The sequence below is a fragment of the Sylvia atricapilla genome, chromosome 4 (genome assembly GCF_009819655.1).
Source record: "Sylvia atricapilla isolate bSylAtr1 chromosome 4, bSylAtr1.pri, whole genome shotgun sequence".
Taxonomy (NCBI): domain Eukaryota; kingdom Metazoa; phylum Chordata; class Aves; order Passeriformes; family Sylviidae; genus Sylvia; species Sylvia atricapilla.
Window position 1 is genome coordinate 15,720,987 of NC_089143.1, and position 27,594 is coordinate 15,748,580.

The 27,594-nt window shown below is 36.1% G+C and overlaps 1 protein-coding gene across 1 annotated transcript in view; it reads left to right on the forward strand.

Annotated features, from left to right (window-relative positions):
- Positions 1-26,606, forward strand: part of ADGRA3 (adhesion G protein-coupled receptor A3) — a 53,698-nt gene extending 27,092 nt beyond the window's left edge. The window contains 12 exon segments of the mRNA XM_066317164.1: positions 808-972; positions 7,649-7,850; positions 10,860-11,009; positions 13,446-13,607; positions 13,884-14,087; positions 15,203-15,416; positions 15,553-15,761; positions 20,534-20,658; positions 21,198-21,321; positions 22,598-22,743; positions 24,746-24,841; positions 25,029-26,606. Coding sequence (XP_066173261.1) covers positions 808-972; positions 7,649-7,850; positions 10,860-11,009; positions 13,446-13,607; positions 13,884-14,087; positions 15,203-15,416; positions 15,553-15,761; positions 20,534-20,658; positions 21,198-21,321; positions 22,598-22,743; positions 24,746-24,841; positions 25,029-26,271 — 3,040 coding nt within the window. The 3' untranslated portion in view covers positions 26,272-26,606.
- Positions 26,607-27,594: the final 988 nt, after the last annotated feature.

The following is a 27,594-nucleotide window of genomic DNA, read 5'->3' on the forward strand; positions in this document are numbered from 1 at the left end:
ACATCCCTAGTGGGGAAGTAATCTTCACACATCTCCTATTAACGATAAAGTTGGAGGAAGGAGGCCTAGTGATTTGCAATGTCAAACCTACATGCCTAAAATAGAATTAGCTAGAGGAAGTTGCAGTTGGGTTTTAATTTTCTGCAAGTTTCATCCAGTGCATTAATTTAAAATAAGTCTGTGGTAGGATACATTCATTTTCATGGAATGTTAAAATGATGAAAATGTTGAAAACAAGGCATTTAACTGAATTGCTCATGGATTCTTTACTCTTCCTTTTTAAGCACATTGCAGTTGTTAATATTGTTCTCCAGCAGGGATATATAAGTGTAATTTATTCTGCCTGCAGCAGATTGTTGACTTACTCAGCATCTACAGAGTGGTTATATATCCTGTAATTGTATTAGTAAATTAGAGCTTCAATGTTTATAACAAATTATGCATTTGGGAATTTATTTTAATTTGGCCTTTCTAAACTACTAAAAATTTTGTCTTGAATAGCAATGATAACACTTGGGGAATTTGGACTTCGCATCTCTGCTTTCTGAAGTCTATGGCTGTTCCTGTGGCTGTTCTTTTCATTTCCTACCTTGGCAAAATTGAGAGCCCAAAGAATAGTAAATACTTGTTTATTAATTATAGTATGTTGAGATGTAAATAGCTCTGGTTTTATAAGATCATTCATGGCTGTATATAATTTGGTGTTTCTTCCATTGTCTTACTGTACTTAATTCATCTTTTGGTAAAAGCTTATATAAATGTTATTGCAAGACTGTTTGGTTTTATTTGTTTATTTTATCTTTCCAGTGCACTGACAATCTCAAACATTCAGGCTGGCTCCACAGGAAACTGGGGTTGTCATGTACAAACCAGACGTGGGAATAACACAAGGACAGTAGACATTGTGGTCTTAGAAAGTTCTGCACAGTATTGCCCTCCAGAGAGGGTTGTGAACAATAAAGGAGATTTCAGGTTAGTAACCTCAGGGGTTTTTCAGAATAAAAAAAAGTCAATTTAATTTTGCTTCTAACTAAGATTTTACGCTTTAGAGGCACCTATGTGGATGTTTGCTTGTAAATGGTGTGTAATAGATTTTTAACTGTTCTAAAATACTATGTGTTGACAGAAATGCATGAAATTTTACTATGAAATGTTAGACTTTGAGCCTGGTAACACATCCTTGAAAGATTAAAGTGAAACTAAGCTATGATATTTGAAATATATAAATGAAATTGTTGGAATAGTTAAACTTCTGTAGATTACCTCTAAGATAAAGCTGGATCACATACTGATGGGGGGGTTATTCCAGGTCATCATTCTCTTTAAAAGCCTTCTGCTCCTATATGACAAAAATCACTGTATAAAAAATATGCAACATAGTTTGCATCTTTTTCCCTCTGTGAATATTAGTCTATAAGAATGGTCTGCTTCCTTTTATTGATTATTGGGACTGTAGTGGTAGCTGTGATATTCTGTTGTGTTGAGTGTTGCAGATTATTTTATCTTTTGTTCTTATCTCTTCACCTGTTTTCCCTTTTCTGATCTTTCTGCTGCTGGTCACTCTAACAACACGTTACTCCTGGAGGTGCCAGCTGTAACAGATAGCTTCTGTATAGATTCTCTATATGTAAGGTAATTCCATTTATGGCTACTCTGTGTTTTACCTCCTTGCAGTAGTCCTTACTGAGAATTGGTGTCTGCAGTAGCATTGTATTCACCATGGTAAATAGGGGTTTTTAATGTTGTGTAAACTGCTTTTATCCACTCATTTGACTTTCCTTACACTGCGTGGCTGTGTTGATCTTCTGCTTGGTCTTTTGTTTACAGTTAGCAGCTTCCTTTCCCTGTGTGCATTAGCATTTTTCAAGTAATCTTCTTTGTATGTAGCTAATCTAAGACCATATATCTTTTTTATTAAGAAATGAAAAGTAAGTTACAGGAACATAGTTTTTGTGGGGGAGGGAAAAACAAGCTTTCAATTGCAGAAGACCTCCAGTTGTAGCAAAAATTCACTTGAAGTCCTGGCTGAGAGCATTATTTCCAAGCTGATCTCCTTTATGTTCATCACTTGGACAATTTGAGAAGGGTGAGTATTAGTAAGGGAATTAGTGTTAAGATCACTTGCTGCATGGAGGCAATTTAGAATTACTGAAGAACTTCACTTCCACATTGTAAGGAATTATTTATATAAGCAACTTTGTACATGTCCTCTTTTTACACTGTGGCGGTTTCAACTGCAGGGATAAGCTTTACATTAGAAAAGGAGAACTTCCTGCTTTTAGATAAAAGGCGAAGAAAGTCAAACAGATGCAGGTTATATTCATCAAAGAACACATCTATTTAAATCACTTATGCATTTTTTTATGATACAAGTGTGAATTGTTCTTCTTTGATTTGCCATTAGAGGTGAAAACAGATGGTAAAGGCTTATTTCAAAGTGTTTTCCATTAAATTAACCTGTGCTGTTCAGTGACTATTCAGTGTAATAGGATTTACCCCCTCTGGAATTCAGTAGAAAGAAATAAGATTTCAGGAAATGTTCAGTTTATCAAAAAGTTCACTGTGTCTGGGTTTACTATAGCAGACTTCCACTTCTAGCTAAGGTAGAGTAATAATAAAGAGTAATTTTTCACCTTTGAGAGCATATGGAAATAAGCCTTTCACTAGTGAGAAAATGGTTCTGAGCAGATGGCTGTAAATGATCCTAGGTGAATTTGATTTTATAGTTTTTTTAGTTGGAACTGGTTAGTCATTTTAGCTTGGATGGTATTTCAAAACTGGCATCTAGATTTTTATTCCTGCAGAGATGGGATATCAAAGAGTAACGAAGGAAAGTGTTCAGTCTCTTCAGTCTCTTTGACTCGGTTCAACATAGTTTGTAAAGGTTAGGCAAAAACTTCATCATGGAATCTATTTTCTTTAATTTAAATATTCTCAGTCTTACTCAGATAATATCCCTGAGTATTTTACAATCAATGATTAAATTGAAAATACAGTTTACATGTTAAAATACTTCCACTTCGTTAAATCCTTTAAATGTTGTGTTTAGCATAATTTTATGCTGGTAGTTGATAGAACTCTTTTTTTAAGTGTAAGGATTATCTTTTTGAAATGGCTTAGTCATTGGGTGTAATATGTTTTAAAACTGTAATTATCGTGCTGAATTTAAAGATTTACTAAGATGTAATAAAGAGAGACTGGACTATCTGTAAGCTAATGAAATTATGATATAAAAACTCATTGTAACTGAAAGTTACTGTTCGTTTAAAGAAATGAGTGCTTTCAAAACAGAATTAATATGTATGAAAGAAAGGATTCTTTTATAATCTTGTGATCTGCCTTTTTCTTTTCCCCTGAAATGAAATTAAAGTGCTTAAACGTAAATGGACCATCTTTTCCCCCACAGATGTCTACACTCATGTATGTGTGATAAATTTTGAGCACCTAATTATACAGAGTAATGAAAGAAGACTGTTAATACAGCCCAAATTTGCACTTCTGCTAGCAGTTGGGTAAACTGTGAAAGATATTCAATCTCAGACCCACAAGAAATTAAGAATACAATCAAACTTACGTAACCTTTGTTTGCATGGTAAGAATTTCATGCTATTAATCATCCTTTGAGCTCTGCTGGAAGGATGTCCTCTCTGGCTTCATGGAAACTGGAGAATGCCTCTTTAGCTCATGTCATACAGGTATTGGGAGGAAACAGTTCATGACTGAGAATGGTACAGCTTAACATTGATTCAGCAAAACTAGGGAATAAGGGAAAGGTAGTTAAAGCTAAAACCAGTTCTCCTATCTCATTCTCCACTGGGCTGCAAAGACACTTGTAGCTACACAAGGGGTTTTGTGCATTGGAGAGGAAAGAGGATAAGGGACAGTGTTGATTGAAAGTGCTTCTCTTCATGGCACTGTGCATTTGTATTGTTTTTGCGATGTGCGATTATGGCACAAAGCTGTTGAGTTTTAAATTGCCCATCTTTTTTGTCTGGTTTAGTAGAAAGCTTTCTAAACCATTATACAAATAATATATTAGTCTTAACAGTAAAGTGTTTTTGTACATATCTAAATTGGTTCTAAAGGTAGCATAGACTATAAGATTACCTTGCTTGTGTTCTTTTGAGAAGATCATGGCAAAAGATGATAAAATGCTGTATAGGGAGATGAATGCAAAGTAAAGTGAGAGAGAATAAAAAGACAATAATGAAAGAGGAGTAATAAAAATAGGGAAAGCAGAGATAAGAAGAGGGGGAAAAAGGCAAATAACTTTGTGATAACCTAATAACCTTTGAAGTAGTGTTCAACACTGCAACTCTTGTTTTCTGTTTGATGGCTACCGAAATTCTAGAAGATATGCATATATATGTATATACCTTAGAAATAATACCTGTTTAAAAGCATAGTAATTAAAGCTCTCCTGAAAAACCTGCTTTACATTTGAGTCCTAGTCTGAGAAACCAGGGAGAAGTTTTGTTTTCTCTTTTCCTGCTTCTTTAGCACTAGATGTGAGTAGTGAGAAAAGGAACAGCGTGTGCCATATTTCAGTAAAAATATTTGTCTTGGAGGTTGTGTCATAAAACCTCTGTCAGGACCACAGAATTTAAATTATTCCAAGGCCATGTGACACTCAGTCTGTAAGGTGATGCATTCAGTGAAAACAGAGCTGACCACACTTTTACTGAAAATGCTTTGGAAAAATACAACTTTTAGAAAACTGTCGAGACAGAGACAAATAACTCTTTCAAAGTGGTATCTTTGATGTGGAAACTTAATATAAAAATATCAGCATTGATAAATGATTTTCAAAATTATGTTTTGGTAGTCTAGAGGCAGTGTTTCTGGAAACCTGACTGCATTCTAGAAGTGGACGTTTGAGTGTATTATGCAAGGTATTTGTGGGCCTACATGTCTTTTTAACAGCTGGGCAAGCTGATTTATTAGTTGTCCTCATCTGCCTGTTTTCCTTTTGGCTTCATTCTCTGAAGGCTTATTATAAATACATAAAAATTGGGAGCACAGAAGTATTTCATCTTCGTACTTATTTTTCCAGTCTGTATTGAATCAGAGTTTATTTCAGTTTGTCCCTACTGACATTTCAGAGACTTGCAGAAGTGTACATGTATTGTGTCCTGCCGTCCCTCCCTCCCTTCCCAGCAGATGAATAACTTGTTCTCTCCATGGTCAGAGTTGGCCAGACATGATCCATTCTGATGTTTTCTTAGCTTGCTGAGGTGCTTGTAACATTGCATTAAGGTTACTGCTGGAATTGTGGCAATTCACAACAATACTGTTACAGTTTTTTCTGAGGAAGATTTTTGTCCTTTCTTTTGCCACCTTCTTTACAGTTAAAATTTTTGTTATTGTTGCAGAATCTATACCTATTTTTTTAACTAATTTACATTCTCTAAAGTACCTCTATATGATATCAGGCATTTAAAATCTGTGCTAATTATTTTTAGTTTTTTCTCTTTTTTCTTTTAACTACCTCCATTGTCACCGAATGGTATAAGTTTTCCTTTCTGGTATTGGTTGATGGTGACACTTCTCTTAGTTACTTGAAGTGGCTGCTGAGGCTCTGAGTGTACTAGAATGAGTATTGGCTGGGCTGGATGAAGCTCTGCTGGATACCCAAATAATCTTCTGTCTCTCCTAGTATTCAAATACTCTAGTGATGGTCATAATAACAAGTCTCCATTTCTTAATGAGATTGTTGCTCCAATATGGAGAACTGATCCGTAATGTCAAAGCTGTTATAAAAGGTAGTTAAATTTAAGTGTTTGTTTCCTAGTTTAGTTTGTTGTATTTATCATGTAGCCTTTTCCATTAGTTCTCTTACCAAGTTAGAATTCTTTCATGGTTGTTGCAATGACCTGTGCAGTATTGGGATGCCACCATCAACTATCTTGTTGTTACTTGCCCAAACTTAAGTATTGGTCAAAATGGCCTGAACTAAGTGTCTTTCTTCCATTACTGAACATGCTACAATTGTTCTGTTGGAACTAATTACAAATGGGAATTTAAAATAGGGAAGACTTCCAGTATACCCTAAAAAGTTAATATCCGCTATCACTTAATATAATTGGGAAGTGTAGCCTTTTGCCGTAGTTCATCCCTGGAGTTAATTATCTTCTCTCAGGAAGAACTGTGATAAATTCTAGGATCTTCACTAAGAGGAGTTACTTAACTGATGAAAAAGAAGGGAAAATGATACTGATTTCTTCAGTTTCTTTGTGTTGGCAATATTACTTAATTTTTTTAATTTCCTGGAAATGGAACATCCTTCAAGGTGTTTACTTCATTCTCTTGCAGGCAGAGAATTTTTTTTCAAATGTCTTTATGATCTTAGCATTTCTTAATTTAGATGATAGTAGTGAAGAAACAGCCATTTACTAAAATACAGTCTAGATATAAAAGCAAACTTTAAATCACAGTGTAGTCCACCAAAATTTTTTGTTTGACCAGTTCCAATTTTTGAACTCAACTGCTTTGTACAAAGCCTCTGAAATACTTAAAATTTAGAAAAACTGTGTTAGCTCTGAAGACTCTTAAAGGAGCTTGACATAATGAGGCTACAGAAAGCCTGGGATGATCCAGTGAAACTCACTTGCTCTCAGTTTTAGTTAAACCTTTTATGTTGGATTGTTAAATTTGAGATAGTGAGCATTCTGCAATTTAGGTATGTATGCTTTTTCCTTCGAAAATTTAAGAATTAGTGCTCTGAATGATAAAATAGTGCTTATGCATAAAAGCTTAAGCATATAATAGGGTAGAAAGCCAGAAGCAGGGACAGGCAGCCTGGATGCCATTCCTTGTCCTTGTCCCTTTTGTCTGCTCAGCATTGCATCTTAATTCAGGCATGGTTTTCTTCTATTCTTATTTTTTTCCTTGGTTAGTTCTGCTCTAATGAATGATTGCTACATTAAAGATGTATTGCAGTTTATTTTCTGATGGGTTATTTTGTTGTTATCTGTGTTTGTTTGTACAGATAAAATATGCAGTAAATTAAGAGGAGAAAGTGGAGAGAACTTTAAGAGATTTCTTAAGGAGGACATAGTTCATGTACCTTGAGTCAAAAGAATTCTTTTCTCCTTTCTTGACATGAACAATTTTTTTCCCATTAATTTCTGTTTGGTATTTTGTTTGCAAAACTGGTCAGAGTGGTTGTACTACAGCTACTACTGTTTCTTTTCTACTGCAAATGTAGTCTTCTGTTCATATCTGCAGTTTGGTACAAATATGAGTGCAATTGTTTAAAATTGTACTGATGGATGTGTAGAGGACACGTAGAAAGTGAGTATCAACTTGTTTTTATATTGTTAACGGAATTTTTCATGAAGTAGGCAAGTTTTTTTGTCAAAAAATCGTAAACTATTTTTAGTTATTTTATAAGAACCTTCTTCTCTCCACCTGAAACCTCATGAAAGAATTCAGAAAAAGCATGCTAGCATTAGAACTCATTTTGTTAATAGACACAAATATGAACAGCTTGAAAATGCTGAAGATGAGCCAAGGTGGCCCTTTAAATAGTTTAGAGATGCTTAGTTTTGAGTGTCTATTTATTTCATGTTGTAGTGCTTAATCCTTTTATTTACTTGTCATGTAAATTCGTCTAAATGTGAGGGTTTTTTTCCTTTTGACTCCCCAGGTGGCCCAGAACATTGGCAGGCATCACAGCATACCTGCTGTGTACACGTTACTCTGCTGGCAGTGGGATATATCCTGGCAACTCACAAGATGAGAGAAGAGCCTGGCGCAGATGTGACAGGGGAGGGTACTGGGCAGATGAGGACTACTCCAGGTGCCAGTATGCAAATGATGTGACTCGAGTTCTTTATATGTTCAATCAGGTAATTTGTGCATTTCTGTGAAACCAAATTATGAAAATCTAATTAATGAAAATAAAAACGGAGGAGACACTTTATCTTCCTTAAGCTGGAAATGCTGATGGTATAGATAGGTTGTGGTGGACACATGCTTCTGAGTGCAATACTGGAACTTCAGGTTTAGGTTAAAAGCTTGGTTTAGTATCTGTTTTGAGTGTCCCTAGATTGGAAGTGCAAAGAAAATTTTATTCTTTGTACTTACTTAAAGCATAAGAGAATGTCTTGTCATGATTAATTTTGTCAGCTGGATGCCCTGTTCTGCCCATATGCAATAAAGGAACAAGGCAGGCTTAATCTATAATGGAGAACAGCTCTTTTCATTATAGTAGTAGAGAGTAGTCAAACTCTGCCTTTGTTGCTGTAAACCTTTGATAGATTCGGTGATTGATAAGAGTTAACTAGTGAAAGTAGTGAGTACTAACCAGGCTTCTTTATCTGGTAGCACTTACCACGATCCAAGAGAGTATTCTAGAATTTGAATTGTAGCTATGAGACAAATTTTTCAGCTCCAAGTTATTTTGAGGTTTATGCAGTTGGTGCACACTTCCACAAATGCTATTCTACAGTAATGTACCCAGCCTTGTCTGTATAGTTGCTGTGTTGGAAATTACTCCATAAAGCTTTGAACTTCTGATTTAAGCCTGTTTCCTAACTCCTGCAGTCAGATCACTAGTATGGATGCAACAGGTGAAGCCATGAAATGAGAGATTGGTTTTGGTGTGGTGTTTTGGTTTCGTGGTTAGTTTTTTGTTTGGTTTTTAATAATAATGCATGGTCACTGGAGTTGATGATGTTAGTAGCACCACTTATGTTTAACATGGGGCCATGGTGCTTGTCTGAGCCCAGGGCAGGATTTCTACATGTTGTGTGGGTTTGGAGTGTTCCAGTTTCTCACATTTTAGGGAAAACTTCACACTTACCTGTCTGACATCTCATCCCCCAACTGGGACAGTTGGAGCTAAACTGTTATTTTCCCCTTGGGATGTCTTAGATTTATACACACAGTAAAATCTTGATGTCCAGTTGACTGGGCTAACTCCAGTTTGAGGCAAAAGATTTGTACTGCTTATTGTGTAAGATGGGCTGACTTGCTCCTCTGTGTTCAGGTACTTCTTAATGCTGACACAGCTTTTTGTTCTCCTGCTCTGGTTCCCTGAGGATCCCTGAGCACTGGCCAACAAAGATGGCAGGGGTGAGAAGGAAAGAAAGTTCTGGCCCAAGATAAACTTACAGATTGACATAACTATTCTGCTTTACTGGTTTATATTCCTAGCACAAGAGGTGCATGCCATGGCTTGGTCTCATGAAACAGGTCTGAGGCCTTGAAGAAAGCGTGTTGTTTCTTAATGACTGGCTAACAGGAGAGAAATGATGCTGGGGATCCCTTTGTCCTTTTCTGGGGCACAGAAAGTCTGAGTGTTAGCTTAAATAGAGCTTTGATGCTGCTGGTTTGCTATTTTCTTGCCTGGGAATTCACATTTTTCTGCAAGGCCTGTGACAAATCAATGCCTTTCCTGCCGATGTACTGTAGCCCAGCTGCTCAAGAGCCTAGCTTAAGCTTGTCATAACTGCTTTTGGTTAGCCAACATTTTTCAGGTTGTGGAAAAATGTTGCCAACTTTATGTTAGGAAATTTAAAATGTAAGCATCAGACTGGTATCTTCAGAAAAGCAAAACAATAATTTTCATGTGTGAAGTCGATAACTTTCTGTTATCTACTCAAAAATAAATGGAAACAGGTATTTTATGCTGAAATTTTTTTAAAGGGAGAAGGGGAATGTTTTGGGTGTGGGAGTTGTTATTACTTAGAAAAGTTGCCTTCTTTTAATGTGTAGTAGGTCTGGAATTTTTAGCAGTATTCTGCACAGAAGTTTCTTGTCTCTGAGACTAATGTTAAATGTAATCATATTACAAGCATGTTTATAGTCTTTGAACAAACGTAGTTGAGCTGTTTTGAACATTAGAACTTTGCCAAACATTTTAAATCAAGTAAAGGTTCACATGTAAAATAAAATAAAACCTTTTTAACATTCTAGAAGAGCATTTATATTCCACTCTTGTTTGTGTATTGAACAGTTTTGGGTGAAACGAAATTCATGATTAAAGAGAAAGTTCAAAGAAATTATATAGAGTGTCTGAATTTGAAAGTTGACTTTGTTCAGTATGTGTTATGACTTGGAACTTTATTTGCACTTTAAATGCATGACTTTTAACATATTGACAAAAAATTGCATTTCATTAGTTGCATTGAAATTTATGTATAAGTGCTAAGACTGGCAAGGACATTAGTTGTGCTTATGTAGCACTTTTCAAATTAGGTCGGGCAGACTAGATATCTCCACACCAAAATCAGCTGATAACATTAGCACATCTTTCCACTGTACTACGTAAAAATTTCCCATTTTCAGTCCCTGCTGCCTCAGGCATGTTGATGTTTTGTATTATTTATTGAAGAATTTTCCAGCACAGGGTTTGTTTCAGGAGTGAAATCATGACCTTTGTCATAGTGAGATCTGTCTTGGTTTTTTGTGTGTGTATGCATTCCAAACGCTTCCTATAATTACAGAATTGAGAGTGAATGCTGTGGCAGTTGTTTGTTTGAATTGGTTTTGGCTTCTCTTGCTATCAAATGCTATATTTAAAGAGCTTTGTATTGTCATGCCTTGGCTTTGATGAAAATTAAAATAAGCAGTCAACAATACTGTTTTGGGGAGTGTTTCTCCTTCTTTTTGGTGCAATATCTCTCTCTCTTCTAGGACAACAGCACAAAACCCAATGGCTGGCTACCAGTACAAGCAGTTGTTCTCTGGCTTGCAGGAAATGTTTTTGCTTACAGATAAGGTGGTGGTCCTTAGCTACTGGAAACACTGTGATCCCTGTGGGAATTGCTCTCCTCTTTGGATCAATGCTTACGTGGTGAAGTGTTGTCTCTATCTTGTCCTCTTTCAAATGCTCATGTTTGTTCTCTATGTAGATGCCGCTCAACCTCACTAATGCAGTGGCAACAGCAAGACAGCTCTTGGCTTACACGGTTGAAGCAGCAAATTTTTCTGATAAAATGGATGTTATTTTTGTGGCTGAAATGATAGAGAAATTTGGAAGATTTGCTGAAAAATACAAAGAGGTAACTGGATAATTTGCCATCACTTTAAAGATAATCGAAGTGTTTGTCCTTAAGTATTCTGAGCAGTGAAATCTTCCCAACATTAGATGCAGGCACTGAGTTAGTGGATTGTCAGATTCTATTCCCTGTTTTTGTTTGTTTAGTAGGTCCCTGAAGTTGCTGACCCATGGTCACAGACTTTGCATTCGCGCTGAGATGATCCAGCATTCACTGGACCTGTAATGTGAGTAACACCTCTGGTCAGCACTGGAGCAGGGAGATAGGTACAGTAAGTCTGTTTTTATTTAATATGGAGTGGGTCACGCAGGTTTTCATTGCTATGTTCTTATCTAAAAACACAAATAATGAAAGCCTCAGAGATCCTCTCAATAATGAATAAAACAAGACTTATCTTCTCCCCTTCCACCATGACAGATTGTCTTTATTCAATATTGAGCCATATCTCTAAGGTTTTCAGTACTCCTCTGCCTTGCAGGATATAACATAAGACGTTAAAACAAAATCTTAGAGAACGCTCATTGTTGGGGAGAAAAATGCAAGTAGTTGAATAGTCCCACCAGTGGGTAGAAACTCTCTGTTTCACTGCTGAACAGAGGTTATATTGATCTCACTGTACAGTGCATGTTGGGAAGTTGGAGACCACAATGCCTCAAGTTTAAACTCGTCCAAAAAACCAAAAAGCCAAATTTTCCCTGTCCACCCCCCAGCAAACCATAAATGCTGGTTCTACATCTTTTTCAGAACTCCTTAGAGGATTTTCATCTTAGACAATGAGTTTTTTGCTCAGTAGATTTGTTTTGAAGCCAGCCCATGATTTTCTGGTGTATTTAAGCAATATGAGTACAATTTCATGTAGAAATTTTAGTAGCTATTAATAAGGCATGACTTCTTATCATGTTGTTACTCTACAAACTTGTTCTTGTTGCTCTTATTCATATTCATTCACTTACACCTTTTTCTTATTCGTTCCCTAGTTTGTGCTCATGTGGCTATTCTGAAAGATTAGTACAATAAATAATAAACAGGTTCATTTAATGTCACTTTTGTATCAGAAGTAACAGGACAAATGTTCAGAAAGTTCTTTGCAGATTGTCTTAAGTTAGAATACAGCTGTAAAAACTTGTTCATACCTGGATAAGTAGGAGAAAAAATAATCTGTAATATATTTTATAAGTATGAAGCAACTTGAATTCTGTGAGTTGAGGATATTAATAGTGCTGGTTTATTCTAAATTCACTGTTTGTTGATGTGTGAAACTTGTTGCCGTTTCTCAAGTAGTAATAAGTCATGATAAGCACTTTCAATTAATTTAGCTTTGTTGTTGAAGATTTAATGAAAGGGCTACAGCCTGCAAATGCTACTTAAGGCTCTGTATTAGTTAAGAATTTTTAGTGATTGTAACTTCTATTCCTAAGACAGCCAGTTCTCAAAATAATAAATACTTTTATATACCAATTCTTGCCTTTATATTTAAAGATTTAATAAAAGAAGAAGAAATTATTGTGCTCTCTTGTTATTAGTAATATTCTGAAAAAAAAAATATGGAAAGCCTGCATAGTGAAGGAGATAACTTCCTGACTCTAGCCTTTCTCTTCCAGCAGAAAATTCCAGTCCCTAAATTTAGGCACTGTGAATTGCATTTTGGTCAGTTCAATTAAAGATTATACTCACCTTTCCTTTTGGTCCAGTATTTGTCACTGCTCCTTAAATGTGTGAAAATATGATGTAGGTCAATGTTGTCAATGTAAGTGCTCATTATTTTTGGTAGAGTGGCCTAAGTAATAAGTAAGTTCCTTTTATAGTTGTATTTGTGTTTCATACAGAAGGTAGGGTGAGGACTGTGAACTTAAAACAATGTAATTGATGGTTTGAAAGCAGCACTGCTACCTATGGGTATTTACTGTCTCTGTCATGTAAACCTGTGACCTAAAACAGGTCATGCAAATTTAAAGGCAAACAAGAAAGCAATAAAAGAAGTTTGACTTGCTAAAAGGAAGCAAAACAGAAGAGTTTTATGCTGATTTTTGCCTGTTTTACTCTTTTCCTATTATCTTCTATCATACATGCAAACTGTATTATAGTTGATAGTTTTGTTTCCAAGTTGATTGTAAATAGTCCTCTTAGGCAATTAATACAGTAGAAAGTGGAGTATTGCACTTACCTTTTAATAAAATATTTATCAATGGTTTTTCCTAAGTACAGTATAAACACACACATTCTATTGGCATGATATTTTTCTTCAGTGGGGAGACCCTCGGACCTTTAGGTCCGAGTCAAAGTATTTCAGTATTTCAGTGTGATGAGGTGATTGAAAAAGGAGCAACCATTTTCGTTGTGCTTTATGTGCTGCCAGCTCACTTTGTATTTTCTGGTAATGACTCTACCTGCTGGATGCTTTCATACCTATAAAAGAGTCTTACTTCTCTTCCATGTTAGCTTGGTGACGTCATGGTGGACATAGCAAGTAATATTATGTTGGCTGATGAACGTGTTCTGTGGATGGCACAAAAGGAAGCCAAGGCTTGCACCAGAATTGTGCAGTGTCTACAGAAAATTGCTATGTATCGGCTTGCAAATGGAGCTCAAGTTTATTCTACTGTAAGCATGAATTTATTTATTTATTTAGAAGAGGTTTTGCTCACTCTTGAATTTGAATAGCTTTTTGTTTTTCTTACTAGATGCTGGCATTATCTGAAATGCCTGTTATTTCTGGAGGGAGTAGAGCAATACTTTGGAAAGATTTATACCTGCCAGATAAACCGAGATGGTTTTCTGGATGTGTTTTTCTGTGAAGGCAGAGAATCCCTTTAAGATTATTTATTATCCTGTCTGTGGTGTATAAAACCATTTCATGTTTGATTTTTGTTGTCACAGTATTCTCCAAATATTGCTCTTGAGGCCTATGTAATAAAGGCTGCTGGCTTCACTGGGATGACTTGCACCGTATTTCAGAAAGTGGCTACATCAGACCGTACAGGACTCAGTGATTATGGGAGAAGAGACCCAGATGGAAATCTAGATAAACAATTAAGCTTTAAGTGCAATGTTTCAAATACACTGTCAAGCCTGGCTTTAAAGGTGGGATGCTCTTTGTTTCCCTACTGACATCGTAATAATATATATTAATAATTTGGCAAGCAAGTTTTTGGTCATTAATTTCCAAGGTTAAATTAGCATTTTTGTGTAATCCAAAGTGACTGTGAGAAGAATTAAAGGGATAAAAGATAATAAAGCTCAATTATAAAATAGATGTTTTAATGGACACAATTTTACTAGGTAGTTGTGGTTTTCGTCATTATAACTTTGTAAGTTGAAAGATCCTTTCAGATTTTTTCATAAGTATGGAAATTGAGACACTTATATTAGTTTGTAATAATACATCTTTATTTTTATGCATTTTCACTTCATTACATATGAAGTCAGACATTAGCAGTTTTCTTAAAAGTTTATTCTTAAAAGAAATATTCATTTTTCTTAAAAGAAATATTCTGCTCAGAGTAATACTGCAATTAAGCATGAAGTGGACCTGAGAGGTTAATTTTTGTGTATGCATGTGCTTATACATACCCACGCATGTATATTACATATATATGTGGGTGTGTATAAAATGGAAACACTTCCTCATATTCCATAAAAGTATTTTTTCAATTACGTTCTCCAATTTACCGGTTTGTTTTTAGCAGTTAATTTGCTTGAATGTCACTGCAGGACATATATTACAATTAATATTTAAGTAATTCTATGAAATTATATGCATGCTTCTCACTCAAGTGTTATTTGTATACAAGTAAAACCACCCTGTTCGTACACAGCATTTTGGTTTGAATGGTGCTAGTATGCAATTGCAGCACTTTTCTCTGCTTGTGTTGGTTGCTGCTTCTAGTTACTAATATTCTAATATGGAAAAACTCTTGTAATACTTTACTGATACCAGCTTTAACTTTACTTTCTGTAACAAGTAAGGTAACTGCAGAATCTTAACTGTTTTTTTCTTTTAAGAAACATTTTAAGATTTTAATAACCTGATCAGCTATTTTAGCCTGGATTACTTTGAAACACTATCAAGTAGGTTGGTCACGATACATAGTCTGCTAAATTAATTCATCTCTGACTGTGTACATATAGAGGAATTGCTAATTTAATCTCTGAACATAATTTTCTCTTTGGAACTTTAAAAATCTGTTTGTTTCTAGAACACAATTATAGAAGCCTCTATCCAGTTGCCAGCTTCCCTTTTCACCCAAAAACAAAAAAGAGAAATCAGACCAGCAGATGAATCTGTCTACAAGCTTCAGCTTATTGCATTTCGCAATGGAAAGCTTTTCCCAGCAACAGGAAATTCAACAAACCTGGCCGACGATGGGAAACGTCGTACAGTTGTAACTCCAGTTATTCTTACCAAGATAGGTTTGTTTTTATCATGACTTTTTAATGATCTTTAGTAAATAGTTTTGACTCCCTGGTTTTAATTAAGCAGAAGTTTTTAGCATGTAACGTGTTGTGTGATGAGAGACATTGTGCAAACACCTCTCCTCTGTAGCAGATGGGCTGAGCGTGGCCGATGCCCACGCTCCCATCAATGTGACGCTGCGGCGGATCGCGCACGGCGCTGACGCTGTTGCAGCGCAGTGGGACTTCGACCTCCTGAACGGACAGGGCGGATGGAAATCTGATGGATGTCGCATCCTTCTGTCTGATGAAAACGTCACCACCATTCAGTGCTACTCCCTCAGCAACTATGCCGTTTTAATGGTATGACACTTACAAATTTAGTTTCTTTCTGGAACTTAAAAATGTTTCAAGATGCAATTCTGTTGGGTTTTTTTCCTTATGTTAAGGAAAACAAGCATTCCCACACTCCGTTTCACATAAAACTAGACTAAAAAAATACTTTTTTTTTTTTGCTTTTGTTGATGTAAATGTTGAGGTAAGATGAGGTTTAAGTGGAAATCTATCGAAGTGTAATTAATTGGGTAATAAATAATTAATAAACAACTGGAGATAACTAGGAAAATGATTTTCATATGCAAAGTACTATATTATAGAAATTTTAATATTATTTTAATATTATAGACATTTTAATGAGTTACTTTATCAAATTAGCTTTCATGAACTTTAGTGTAATAATGAGTTGTTATCTTAAACTGTTACTGCTCTTTATTTCAAACTGTCTTCTCTGGGTTAGGTCAGATTTGTTGACTTTTTCAGTTGACCAGGAGCGTTTCCCAGGTTTTTGTTTTTTTTTTTTTTTTTCTGTGATCCATAACTAAAGACTTTGTAATTTCATTCCAAATTAACTGTTAATTCACTAGTATGTAGATCTGTTACCAGAAGACATCAGTGGAAATGGAAAAAAGATCAAAACACAGTAACTGTGAAAAATATTTTTTGAATACTGCTGAAAAATAGTATCTAAAATCTAGAGTAAGCATATTGGTATCAATAAAATGGTTAACTGGTTCTGAAACGTGGTGATAGAAGAGATACTTTCTTTAAGTGCTTCTCAGTGATGAAGCTGAATTTCTTCGTCTACTCTCAGAACTCTTAATTTCAGAATCTGGCCTGGCAAGCTTCCCTTTTTATAGATGGTGACTGCTATCCTGTCCATCAGTAATCCCTAGCAATGCTAAATTATAAAATGTCATACATAAATAGGGTGGGCTGGTAGTAAGCTGAGTGAAATATTATGAGGTTTAGGAAATACCTGGTAAATGTAAATTGGGTATGGGTTTTGTGGCAGTTAATGTGTTCTGTGTGGAATTAAATATATATTTTTATGTAATCATACATGGAAGAAAGAGGACTCCTTTATGATGATTAGTGGATTAGAAGTTGATAATTTTCTTTAGCAACTCAGATTTTCAAAAATCTTCATCTGAAGGGAATGAAATGGTAATTACCAAGCTAAACTTACCTAAAATTAATTTACATGTCAAGCTTTTTAAAAGAGCTCAAAGAGAGCAACTTTTCACTTTACCTTTGAGGGTACTGTTTTAAATTACTTTCGACTTCTACAATCAAGTAAACTTTTATAAGTAATGTTCTTTTCTTTCATATTTTTAAAATACATAATCCTTTCCTAAAATTTACCAGCATTTTTAAAAACAGAATTAAACTTAATTTGCATTTATAATATGCATGTTAAGAAAGATTATGCTTTAAATTGGTCACATTTCTGTCACCTGGAGGAAGAAAAATGAAAAGCATGTTCAATCTGCTTCTATAAAGACTATTTCTGAATTAATGCATGGTAAGGTTGTATGAATATCCTCTTGTGAATTACAGAGGGAACTGTTGACAATCAGAAATCAAGTTAGAGAAAGGGGCAGTTTTCTTCCTTTTCTGTCAGTAGCTCTTTTGGTGTACTTGGTCAAAACTGGTATTCCTTAAATACTTAGCCATTTTCCAAAATGTTAGGCTATAGAGACTGGAGGGGAGGGGTAGATGGAGGGGCACAGAATAACACTCATCTGACAGATGTTCTTTACACACAGATAATTCATTGCAGAAACTCTGGATGTCTAAGTGCTGCTAAAAATGGTTTGCATAATGCCTTTCCCTATATTAACCAAAAAAGGCATAATAGCCTATTTCATTTCTAGACTCCCATCATATTGTGAAAGTCTGGGTTCTGGTCTTGGGCTCAGAGGAAGTTTTTAAGGTTCACTTTTAGAAGTTTCCTCTTTAATCCAGCAGCTGTCACTATAACAGCAAATACCTGAAACAGCAGTGGCAGGAGAAACCTGAACGTGGTGGTTCATCATCCTGGCTGGATGGTGAATGACTTAACCAGAGCTCTTTCACTCTATTTTAATCTACTTTACTTTAGTACATAGATGTGTAGAAGAAAGGAATTTGTAGTGTACTGACCCTCTTCATGCATTTTAGAACATAATGTAAAGTCCTCTGATAAGGAAACAAATCACTGAGTGCCTGGTTTTCTGATCTAGTGATTTAGGCAGATGCACTTGTAAAACTTTGTATTTATTTGGAGATTATCTTCATCACTGTTTAATAATAGAAGAGATAAGCAGAAGGCTCAGCTGAAAACTTATTATTACAGGCTGAACAGAGGGAAAAAACCTAGCAATAGTGGTTGAAAAGAAACAAGAGTTCTGCTAATTAACTATAAATTCCCCAGTATTCTTAATGCAATCTCTGTTGTTACTGTACTGTTATTCTTTTTTACTTAATAATTATTTACAATCAGTTTAGCTCAGAAATAACCTTATTAGCTCCCCTTACTCTTTTTACTAGGTCTCCTGAAAAATGTCAGTACAGTGGGTAAAGAATTCCATTGATTTATTCCATTGGTTATTGGGTCAAGGCCTTGGCTATCTAGGCAAGGCATATACTGAGTTTCCTCAGATGTTTTAGAAGATTATTGTAAATCTTGCAATTTTGTAGCTCTTGTTCTTGAAATTGCCACTGATCATACATGAGAATTGTCCTATAGTTTCTGTTGCCTGGTACTCATGGGCCAGGTGTGACAAAAGATTTGCTTATGCTTGTAACAGAGCAGTGAGCTCTCAGGGATCCCCAGCTGCATAGCAACCAGGCCATGGGAGTGTTGAAATCAGATGACACTGGCTGCCTGAGGCATAAATTCTTAAGATCCTTTTCCAGGTGCCAAAGAAAACCAAATAGATAAGAATCAAACTGACAACCTGAGTAAATTAGTTTGAAATGAGGTGGTTGAGTTAGTTAGGAATAATGAATTTATATTCTGATGAAAGAACAATTGAAAGTATGGTGAAGAGACTGTTGACTCTAATTTAATTGTAAGCCTCAATTCAAAACCTCTTTTCCTGTCCATGAAATCAGACTACCAATTTTAAGCTTAAAAATATCACTGCTTTTTCTCAAAACAGACTGAAACTTCCTCCTAATCTTTTACTATTCTTTCTAAGTGCTAAGTTTTTTCTCCTTTTCCTCAGGACACTTTTGAACTTTGTGAATTCTAGAAGTTTAGAGTGATTCACTGAGGATTATAGGGGAGAGACTTTTCTGTATCCTGTCCATTCCAAATGGATGGAATAATACATTTTTCTCACTAGTCGTATCTAAGTAAATTTGCTGTATTTGTGCTGGGGGCTAGAGATTCTTTTGAGTTGTCATGTCTGTGTCCCCTCCCCACTCCTGGAACTCTAGTAAAGTGTAACTGCTTCCGAACAGAATTATTTTTTCTTTTGAGTAGATGGAAATGTCATTCTGGGGTGGATTTAGAAAATTTAATTGATGCTCTAGAACTGTTGAATTCTCTTAGAGTTATCAACTATCTATTCTGGTCAAACAGTAGTCGTAGAATACCAGTCTGGTAGGAACATCTGGTGCCATTTGGTCCAGTTAACCTGCTCAAAGCTTGACAGCCTTTAAAGTCAAATCTTACTGCTCCAGGTCATATTCAGTCAAGCTGTGAGTATCTCCAGGGACACAGTCTCTCTAGGCAGTATGTGACTACTTCAGAATTTTTCTCCTATATCTAATGAGAATTTTCTGTGTTGCTGATACTGTCAGTTTCCTTTCATTAGTGGATGGTTCAGCTCCAAGAAGAGCTTGAAAGAGTTTGACTTGGTCTTCTTTATACCATCCCAGTAGGTAGTCTAATATAAGTAATGAGATTTCTTCCCTCTTCCTTTTCTTCTTAAAGATAAAAGACATCTTCTTCATCATCAGACACTGTATGCTTCAGCCTGCTAATCATCCTGGTGATCTGTTAGACTTGCTCCATCCAGTATGTCAGTGTCTTTCTAGTGCTGGGGTGCCTCATATTGTGAGCTCTGCAGGGAGGTCTCAGTGCTCAGCAGAAGGGAAGGATCAGCTCACCCACTTGCTGTGTCAGTGCTCACACAGCAAAGTGTGGCCTTGGGCTACAGGTGACATTGCTGACTTGAGGTCAGCTTTTGTCTATCACTAACTCAGGTTGTTTTCTAATCAGTCCAATTCCCAGCCTCTATTTTTATGTGCATGGAGTTATTTCATTCCAGATGGAGATCCTTAACCATTTTCCTTTCCTAAATTTAATGATGTTTTATCAACCCATTTCTCTGTCTGACCAACGTTCCTCTGATTATCCTCCAATCTGTCAATCAGTCCCCCAGTCTATAACATTATCTACAGACTTGCTGAGGGCACTTCCTGTGATGTTCTTTGGGCTGTTAGAGAAGATAATCACAACTGAAACACAGTTATTACACATCTGCACATATAGATAATTTAAGATTAAGAAAATGGTGTGTTTCTATAAGCTGCTTACCTCTCTGTATCTTCAAGAAAATAGGAAGTTGAATTGTTCTGTAAGAATTGTGACTGCATTTATAAAGGTCAGCCAGAATAGCAGATAATTTCAGAAGAAACCCAAAAATAACAAATAAATAAATGGAGAGTTGTTTCAGGACAGGCAGGAAGGGAAGGAAGACATTTCATCCAGAAGGTGTCTGTTACTTCTTGTGTTCCTTTTGTCATTCCCCTACCCTCAAAAAACAGATACAGTGGACTAATGTTATTATTGTTTTTGTTGTCAGGACTTGACTGGAGCTGAATTATATACACAACCAGCTGATCTTCTGCATCCAGTAATTTATGCCACTGCCATGGTTTTGCTGATGTGCCTGTTGATGATCATGGTCAGTTACATATACCATCACAGGTAGGAACCAAAATTACCAGACTCAGAAAATTACTTTGATCATTCTTAGGACTACCTTTTCTATTTTATTCAAGCATAATATAGTAATAGGCTTTCAGTGTTTTTTCCCTTTAAAGTTTGTTGATGCAAACTAACAGTTACACAAGTAGCTATTTTATCTTTCTTAAGTATGATCATTTAGGTCTCATAACCACATCTCTCCTTTAATTCTTCATTTTGCTTCATGATGAAAGAAGAGGCCATTAAAGTATAATGGTAGAATTTAACAAACTGTTCAGCCTTTTACATTTTTGTAGATGTGAAAGCTTGAATCCTAAAATTTTTAAAGCAGGCCTCAAATAGATGTATAAAGCTGGTAATAGGTGGGTGTTTTAATTTCTTTTGATAAAGTCCAGAGATCGTATTTGATTACAAAGTATGTGGTCATCAAATAATCATTAACAGGAATTAAATGTCATTTATCACAAAATTGTCTTGCTAATTTCTGAAAACAGTAATGTAGCTGTGTTTTATATTTTCTAATTTGTTTCCTTTAACAGTGTGATCAGGATCAGTGTTAAAAGCTGGCATATGTTAGTTAACTTGAGCTTTCATATTTTCCTGACATGTGTGGTGTTTATTGGAGGCATAACTCAGACCAGGAATGCCAGTATTTGCCAAGCGGTAAGTAAAACTTACTTACTGGTTTTGTAGTCCTTTATATGAATGTGTTCCCCTTGCCTCCTACAGAACTGTAACGCTGTATAGGCATTCATCAAAATATAAAATTAGACAAAAAATTAAGTTTTGCTGTTAAGTCATCTAGTTCAACACCCCTGCAGTAAAGACAGACATCTCCAACTAGGTCAGATTGCTCAGTGCCCCATGCAACCTGACCTGCAGTATTTCCAGAGATGGGGCATCAGATACCTCTCTGGGCAACCTGTGCCTGTGCTTTGCCACCCTCATTGTAAAAAAGTAACTTTCCTATATCTAATAGAAATCAGCAGGCTTTCACTTTAAAGTCATTCCTCCTATCACTATATGCCCTTGTAAAATGTGTAACTGGTTTTTTGTTTTTTTTTTTTTTTTTTTTTCCCAAATACACCACAGAAGCTAAGTTTTATTGGCTATTTCTGGTTTTGAGACTTAGTTACTATGGAATTATTTTATAGACCTTTATGTGGCCTTTACAAGCCATGTGAAATCTGATTTTCATGGTATTAAAATACCTATTTCCATTTTCTCCATATAACCAAATGGGAGGGGAGAGAAATGTTTCAAGTCCCCATGCTTTAGTGAGACTCCTTCTTTTTAATCATTTGTCCTTCTAAGACTTGGCTATCTCAATTCAATTCCAGTGTTTCATTATTACAACAATTGCTGCTTTCAAAAAATGTCAGTGAATTTTTAAATTTTTTTTAATCCAGTGATTAAAAAAAATTTCAAGTCCCTCACTGTAATATTCCATAATGCTTTTTGTTTGAATTTACTGGAGTTATTAGGTTGATGGTCCAAAGTGCTGTAATGAAATACATTCCTGATCTTTCTCCTGCGTGTGTGCACACATACCTTATTTCTTATCTTCCTGGAGAGAGAAATCCTCCAAAATAAACCTTGTGATGCACATAGGCTGCATGAGTGTTGTGTGTTTTTACTGGTGACTGAAACTGGAAAAACCGCACTTGTGCATGATTGATGTGTATATTTCTGAAGTTGTTTTTCCCCTGTTACTAAGTTTTCCATGCATGGGTTTGCACTACATTTTTTTTGTTTTAAACTGTAATGACTTGACACTTAGAGGGGTCATAAAATAAGAGGGATTTTTTTTCTGTTGAAAAGAGTTTTAGAAAATTTCAGCTTTATGGTGAGTTGTGAGTTTAATGATTACTGTATTAACTGAGTAAAAAGGAAATATTCGTGGGTTAATTCTTTTTTTGTTGTATATTTTTGTTTTAAGGTTGGGATAATTCTGCATTATTCCACTCTTGCAACAGTATTGTGGCTGGGAGTGACATCTCGCAATATCTACAAGCAGGTAACCAAAAAAGCAAAAAGGTGTCAAGATCCTGATGAGCCACCTCCTCCACCCAGGCCAATGCTGAGGTGAGTTGTTCACTTCTGTGACTCCTTACTTCCCAGGTTTGCTAAATTTATATTCTGACCAGAAAATGCAACAAATCACTCCCCTTGTGTTCTCTCCAAGTCTGTAAAGTTCCTTTCAGATTTTCCTGTTCCTCAGTGTTACTAAGGAGAGTGAGCTGAAAGGCTGTTGGTCATAGTGTAATACAGATGCAATGCTGGGTTGCTGCTTTGTAAATTAAAAAATTGATGGAAGTTTGATTAGGACTTTGAATAGCAGCACAACCCATTAAATTCTCAGAAGAAAGAATGTGAATAACTGTTGACACAATTAACAAACACTGCAGTTGAAATAAATAAAGTTAAATATATTTTCCAAAGACTGCTGACAAGTTATTTGAAAAATAGGGGTGTCACTCATTATCAAATGAAAATAGTGTTCTTTCTGAGGTGCTCCTTCTAGAATTGTCATTTTTGAAATCCCAGAAGTGAGACAAACTATTTTTCTGTTAAATTCACATATGTGAAATGTTCTTACTAAAAAATATTGATATGCCTTGTTCGTGTTGCCTCCTCAGCTTCTGGAATTAATTAAAAAGTGCTACACTGAAATTCTCCACAAGGTGGCAGAAGTTGATTAACTTTGATTAGTTACAGGCAAACATTTAAAGAGCTTGATTTTGAAAGTACAAGGACTGAAGAAAAACAGGAGTGTTTTTCTGATTATCTTCAACATACAAGTACTACATACAAGCATTTTAATCCCTTATTATTTATTATGAAGTTTCTGCTTTGGAAAATGTTGCAGTAAAATTACCAGCCTGACAGGCTCAGCTCTGCACAGACATGAATATGCCATTTCAGGTGTGAACACCTCATCTCTGACACTGGCAGTAGCTCTGGAGCCAAATATCTAAGATAAGAATGGAGCAAACAGTTTATATTTTTCAGACTTTCTCAGTGTCCAACTTCCTGCGGATCAGGAATTTCCTCAGTCAGATAGATGTGTGAGGTTTTTGTATCGAAAGGTCACAGGATTTTTTTTTCAGTTGTCTTTTAAACTAAAACTTTTTGTCTTTTAAAATTAAACTACCCATACTGTAGTACCTGTACAAAGATTTGTTTTGTCTGGCCACGTCCTGATTGCTGCATCAAGATACAGAATAAACCAATGTTAGAATCTGATCTTTGTAGAATTCAGCAACTAAATAATAAATTCAGTGTATCTTGATTTCCAAGAAAGTTGTAATTGGTTTTAGACTTTTGTTTTGTGATTCAAGGGAGACAAGAGCAATTTCTGATGAATTTTCAGAAATGCTGTGGGAAAAGTCCAGGACCACCACAATAGGTGTCTCTTGTTTATAAAAAATAAATGCTCACCCTCATGTCACAGTAAGAGTTTTCACTTTTGTGTCCTGATCTGACTTTGGGCTGGCTTGTATAAGCTGCAGGACTGAGTGCTGTTAATTTGTATGATTATCAGTAATTATTGATCTGCCACTAATGAATTCAGTGTGAAAATGAGATACTACAACAACACAGGCCCTTTTTCTTCTTGAAAGTGTACAGTTTTCATTAATACCACCACAGGGAATCAGGAAGCATATACTATAAAATTACTGAGTCCGTTAACAGTAGTAATTAAAAAAACAACAGCCTGCCATCTGCTAAACTCCTGCACCCAAAAAAGTTTCAAGTAACAGTGTATACAATATTAGGCAAGTTGATCTCTGGAACACAGGACCTACCACTTAGTATTTTCATTCTAAGTTTCCTTATTCTTTTCCAGCAGTTTACAACTTCTGACTGAGAGCTATTGCTTCTTCCTTCTAACACTGTATAATTTTGTTCAGTGTCTGTGAGTGGGAGGTGAGAGTGAGCAGCTTTGAGAGGCAGCTTACAGCAGGAGGAGGAAAACTGTAGTAAGAAAGACTTAGGAAATAGAAAAAAGATATTAAAAAAAGTTTTAAAAGGAAAAAGTCCATTGCACTTAAGCAGCTGCTGATAAATTTGTTTTATTTTTTAGGTTCTACCTTATTGGTGGAGGGATCCCTATCATAGTTTGTGGAATAACAGCTGCAGCAAACATCCGAAATTATGGCAGCAGACCTAATGCACCTTAGTAAGTACCCTATAAGTGAGAGTTCTGTCATAAGTTTTCTTAGGCTTGCTTTCCTCTGAACACTTGTTACAATTAATTCTGATTCTTCCAGAAAATGTAGCACAGACAGGATCATTTCAATGAACTGAAAAAGTGTAAGTGACTAGTGCAAGATGTTAATTTATTCTTTGGTTTGTTTCTTTTGCAGTTGCTGGATGGCTTGGGAACCTAGCTTAGGAGCATTTTATGGACCTGCTAGTTTTATAATTTTCATAAACTGTATGTACTTTCTCAGCATATTCATACAACTAAAGCGTCACCCTGAACGCAAATACGAGCTGAAGGAAGCTGTCGAGGAGCAGCAGCGTCTGGCCACCAATGAACACGGGGAACTGGCCCACCAGGACTCACTGTCAGTGTCCCTGGTGTCCACATCTGCTTTGGAGAATGAGCACAGTTTTCCAGCACAGCTTCTGGGAGTGGGCCTTACTTTGGTTTTGTATGTTACGCTGTGGATCTTCGGAGCTCTGTCTGTCTCCCTGTATTATCCTATGGACCTGATCTTCAGCTGTTTTTTTGGGGCAACATGTTTAAGCCTCAGTGCCTTTCTTATGGTGCACCATTGCATTAACAGGGAAGATGTCAGGCATGCTTGGATAGCAGCTTGCTGCCCAGGAAGGAGTACATATTCAGTGCAAGTAAACGTGCCACCCTCCAGTTCCAGTGGAACCAACGGAGAGGCCCCAAAATGCACCAACAGTAGTGCAGAATCCTCATGCACAAATAAAAGTGCCTCAAGCCTAAAAAACTCGTCTCAAGGTTGTAAACTAACAAACTTACAAGCTGCAGCAGCTCAGTGCCACCCTACTTCTCTGCCATTGAACACAGGCCCTCAACTTGACAACAGTCTGACTGAACATTCAGTAGATAATGATATCAAAATGCATGTAGCTCCATTAGAGGTCCAGTTTCGGACAAACGGACACCCAAGCCGGCACCATAAGAACAGGAGCAAGGGCCATCGTGCCAGCAGGCTTGCAGTGCTGAGGGAATATGCTTATGATGTTCCCACGAGTGTGGAAGGAAGTGTGCAAAATGGCTTACCCAAAACCCGCCAGAGCAACAGCGAGGGGCACTCGAGGAGCCGAAGAGCCTATTTGGCCTACAGAGAACGTCAGTACAACCAGTCCCAACAAGACAGCAGTGATGCTTGCAGTACACTTCCAAAAAGTAGCAGAAATACAGAGAAAACAATAGCTACCAACAACAAGAAAGATATCCTAAGGAAACCAATAGCGGCCGAACTTGAAAATCAACAAAAATCTTATGGCTTAAATTTAGCCATCCAGAATGGACCACTTAAAAGCAGTGGACAGGATGGACCTTTGCTCACTGCAGACAGTACTGGTAATATTAGAACTGGGTTATGGAAACACGAAACTACTGTGTAGCATTCTTTGTGGGATGAATCCATATAAACTGTGATTACACATTCCTTAAAGCTATTAACACTTTTAAAGACTGTTTACAAACTCTAGGTACTTAATGCAGGGAGGGAACAAAGATAATATGCCAAGCAAAAAAATTTATGCGTTATTACCTTTGCTGTTCTTACAAAGATGAACTCTTGCTTGGTATTTTGTGAAATTTTTTTTGAAGTGTCAGTCTTGTGAGATGCAGAACACAACTTTGTACATTTTTTTTTTACCTGTAACCCTGCAGGATGTGTCCACAACACATTTCAAATTTGTATTTAAATGTATAATAAATAGTATTTTCCCCAGCAGTTCAAAGTTGTACTTATTTGTTGGGTTTTTGAAATATTACTGCAGTGAATGTCATATTGATTTTACTGTTTCATTATCTGAAACTTACGAGCTTCCATTACTAAAGAAAGTACTGAAGTTACAGTTTTCTACACTTAAATTGTTGACACCTCAGTGTAAACAAGATCATATTTTGTATCATCCTGTTGCTGTGACCAACTTGAAATGGTAGTTGCAGAGTGGTGCTTGAGGTTATACCTGTTTCCAGCACTTAAACCCATTTTGCTAAAGGTATGTGTATTAAAGCAAAAAATGCTTCTGCATAATCTAGTACTGATACCACAATTCTGCCTTTAAGCAACAAATGGAACTGCATTGTGTATGCTTGGTTAGTTGGGTAGCTATTTCAGACTTTCCAGTTTTGGTTGTTTTAGTTAAGTGTCTCTGAGTTATGATACAGATCTAACATTATCCATACTCAAATATTGTGTTAAATAATTTAGAAACTTGTTCAGATACGTTTAGTTACTGCTTGCCAGATTTACTGCAGCCTCTAGTAGTTTGTTTGGTAGTTTGAACTAATCCTGGATGCATTGTACAAACCTCTGCAAATAGGACAGTGTTGTTAGAGTTTGGGTTCTATTTTTACTTCTTGTGGGTAGTTACCATTTAAGAATTCTTTTAGGAACATTTTGACAGTGTATGACTCAGTTTTGATTGCTATTCTGTTTTCCTGGTTTCAGGAGAAGTAGCTTTTAACTTGTATCCAGCCTTACAGCTACCGTAAGGATAGACACTCAGAAAAAAGGAGCTTATGGGTACTATCAAAAAAAAGAACTTCAACTAAATACACAAGTATATATCAAATATCTGTTTTAAATCTATTCGATAAGGTATCTACACATCTTAGACAACTGATTACTTTGTAATTGCTGTTTGTGGTTATTATTTGGTGCAGGAGGGTTTCTTTTGGTGGCAGAAATGTAGTTTTGGACCTAGAAGTCAAAA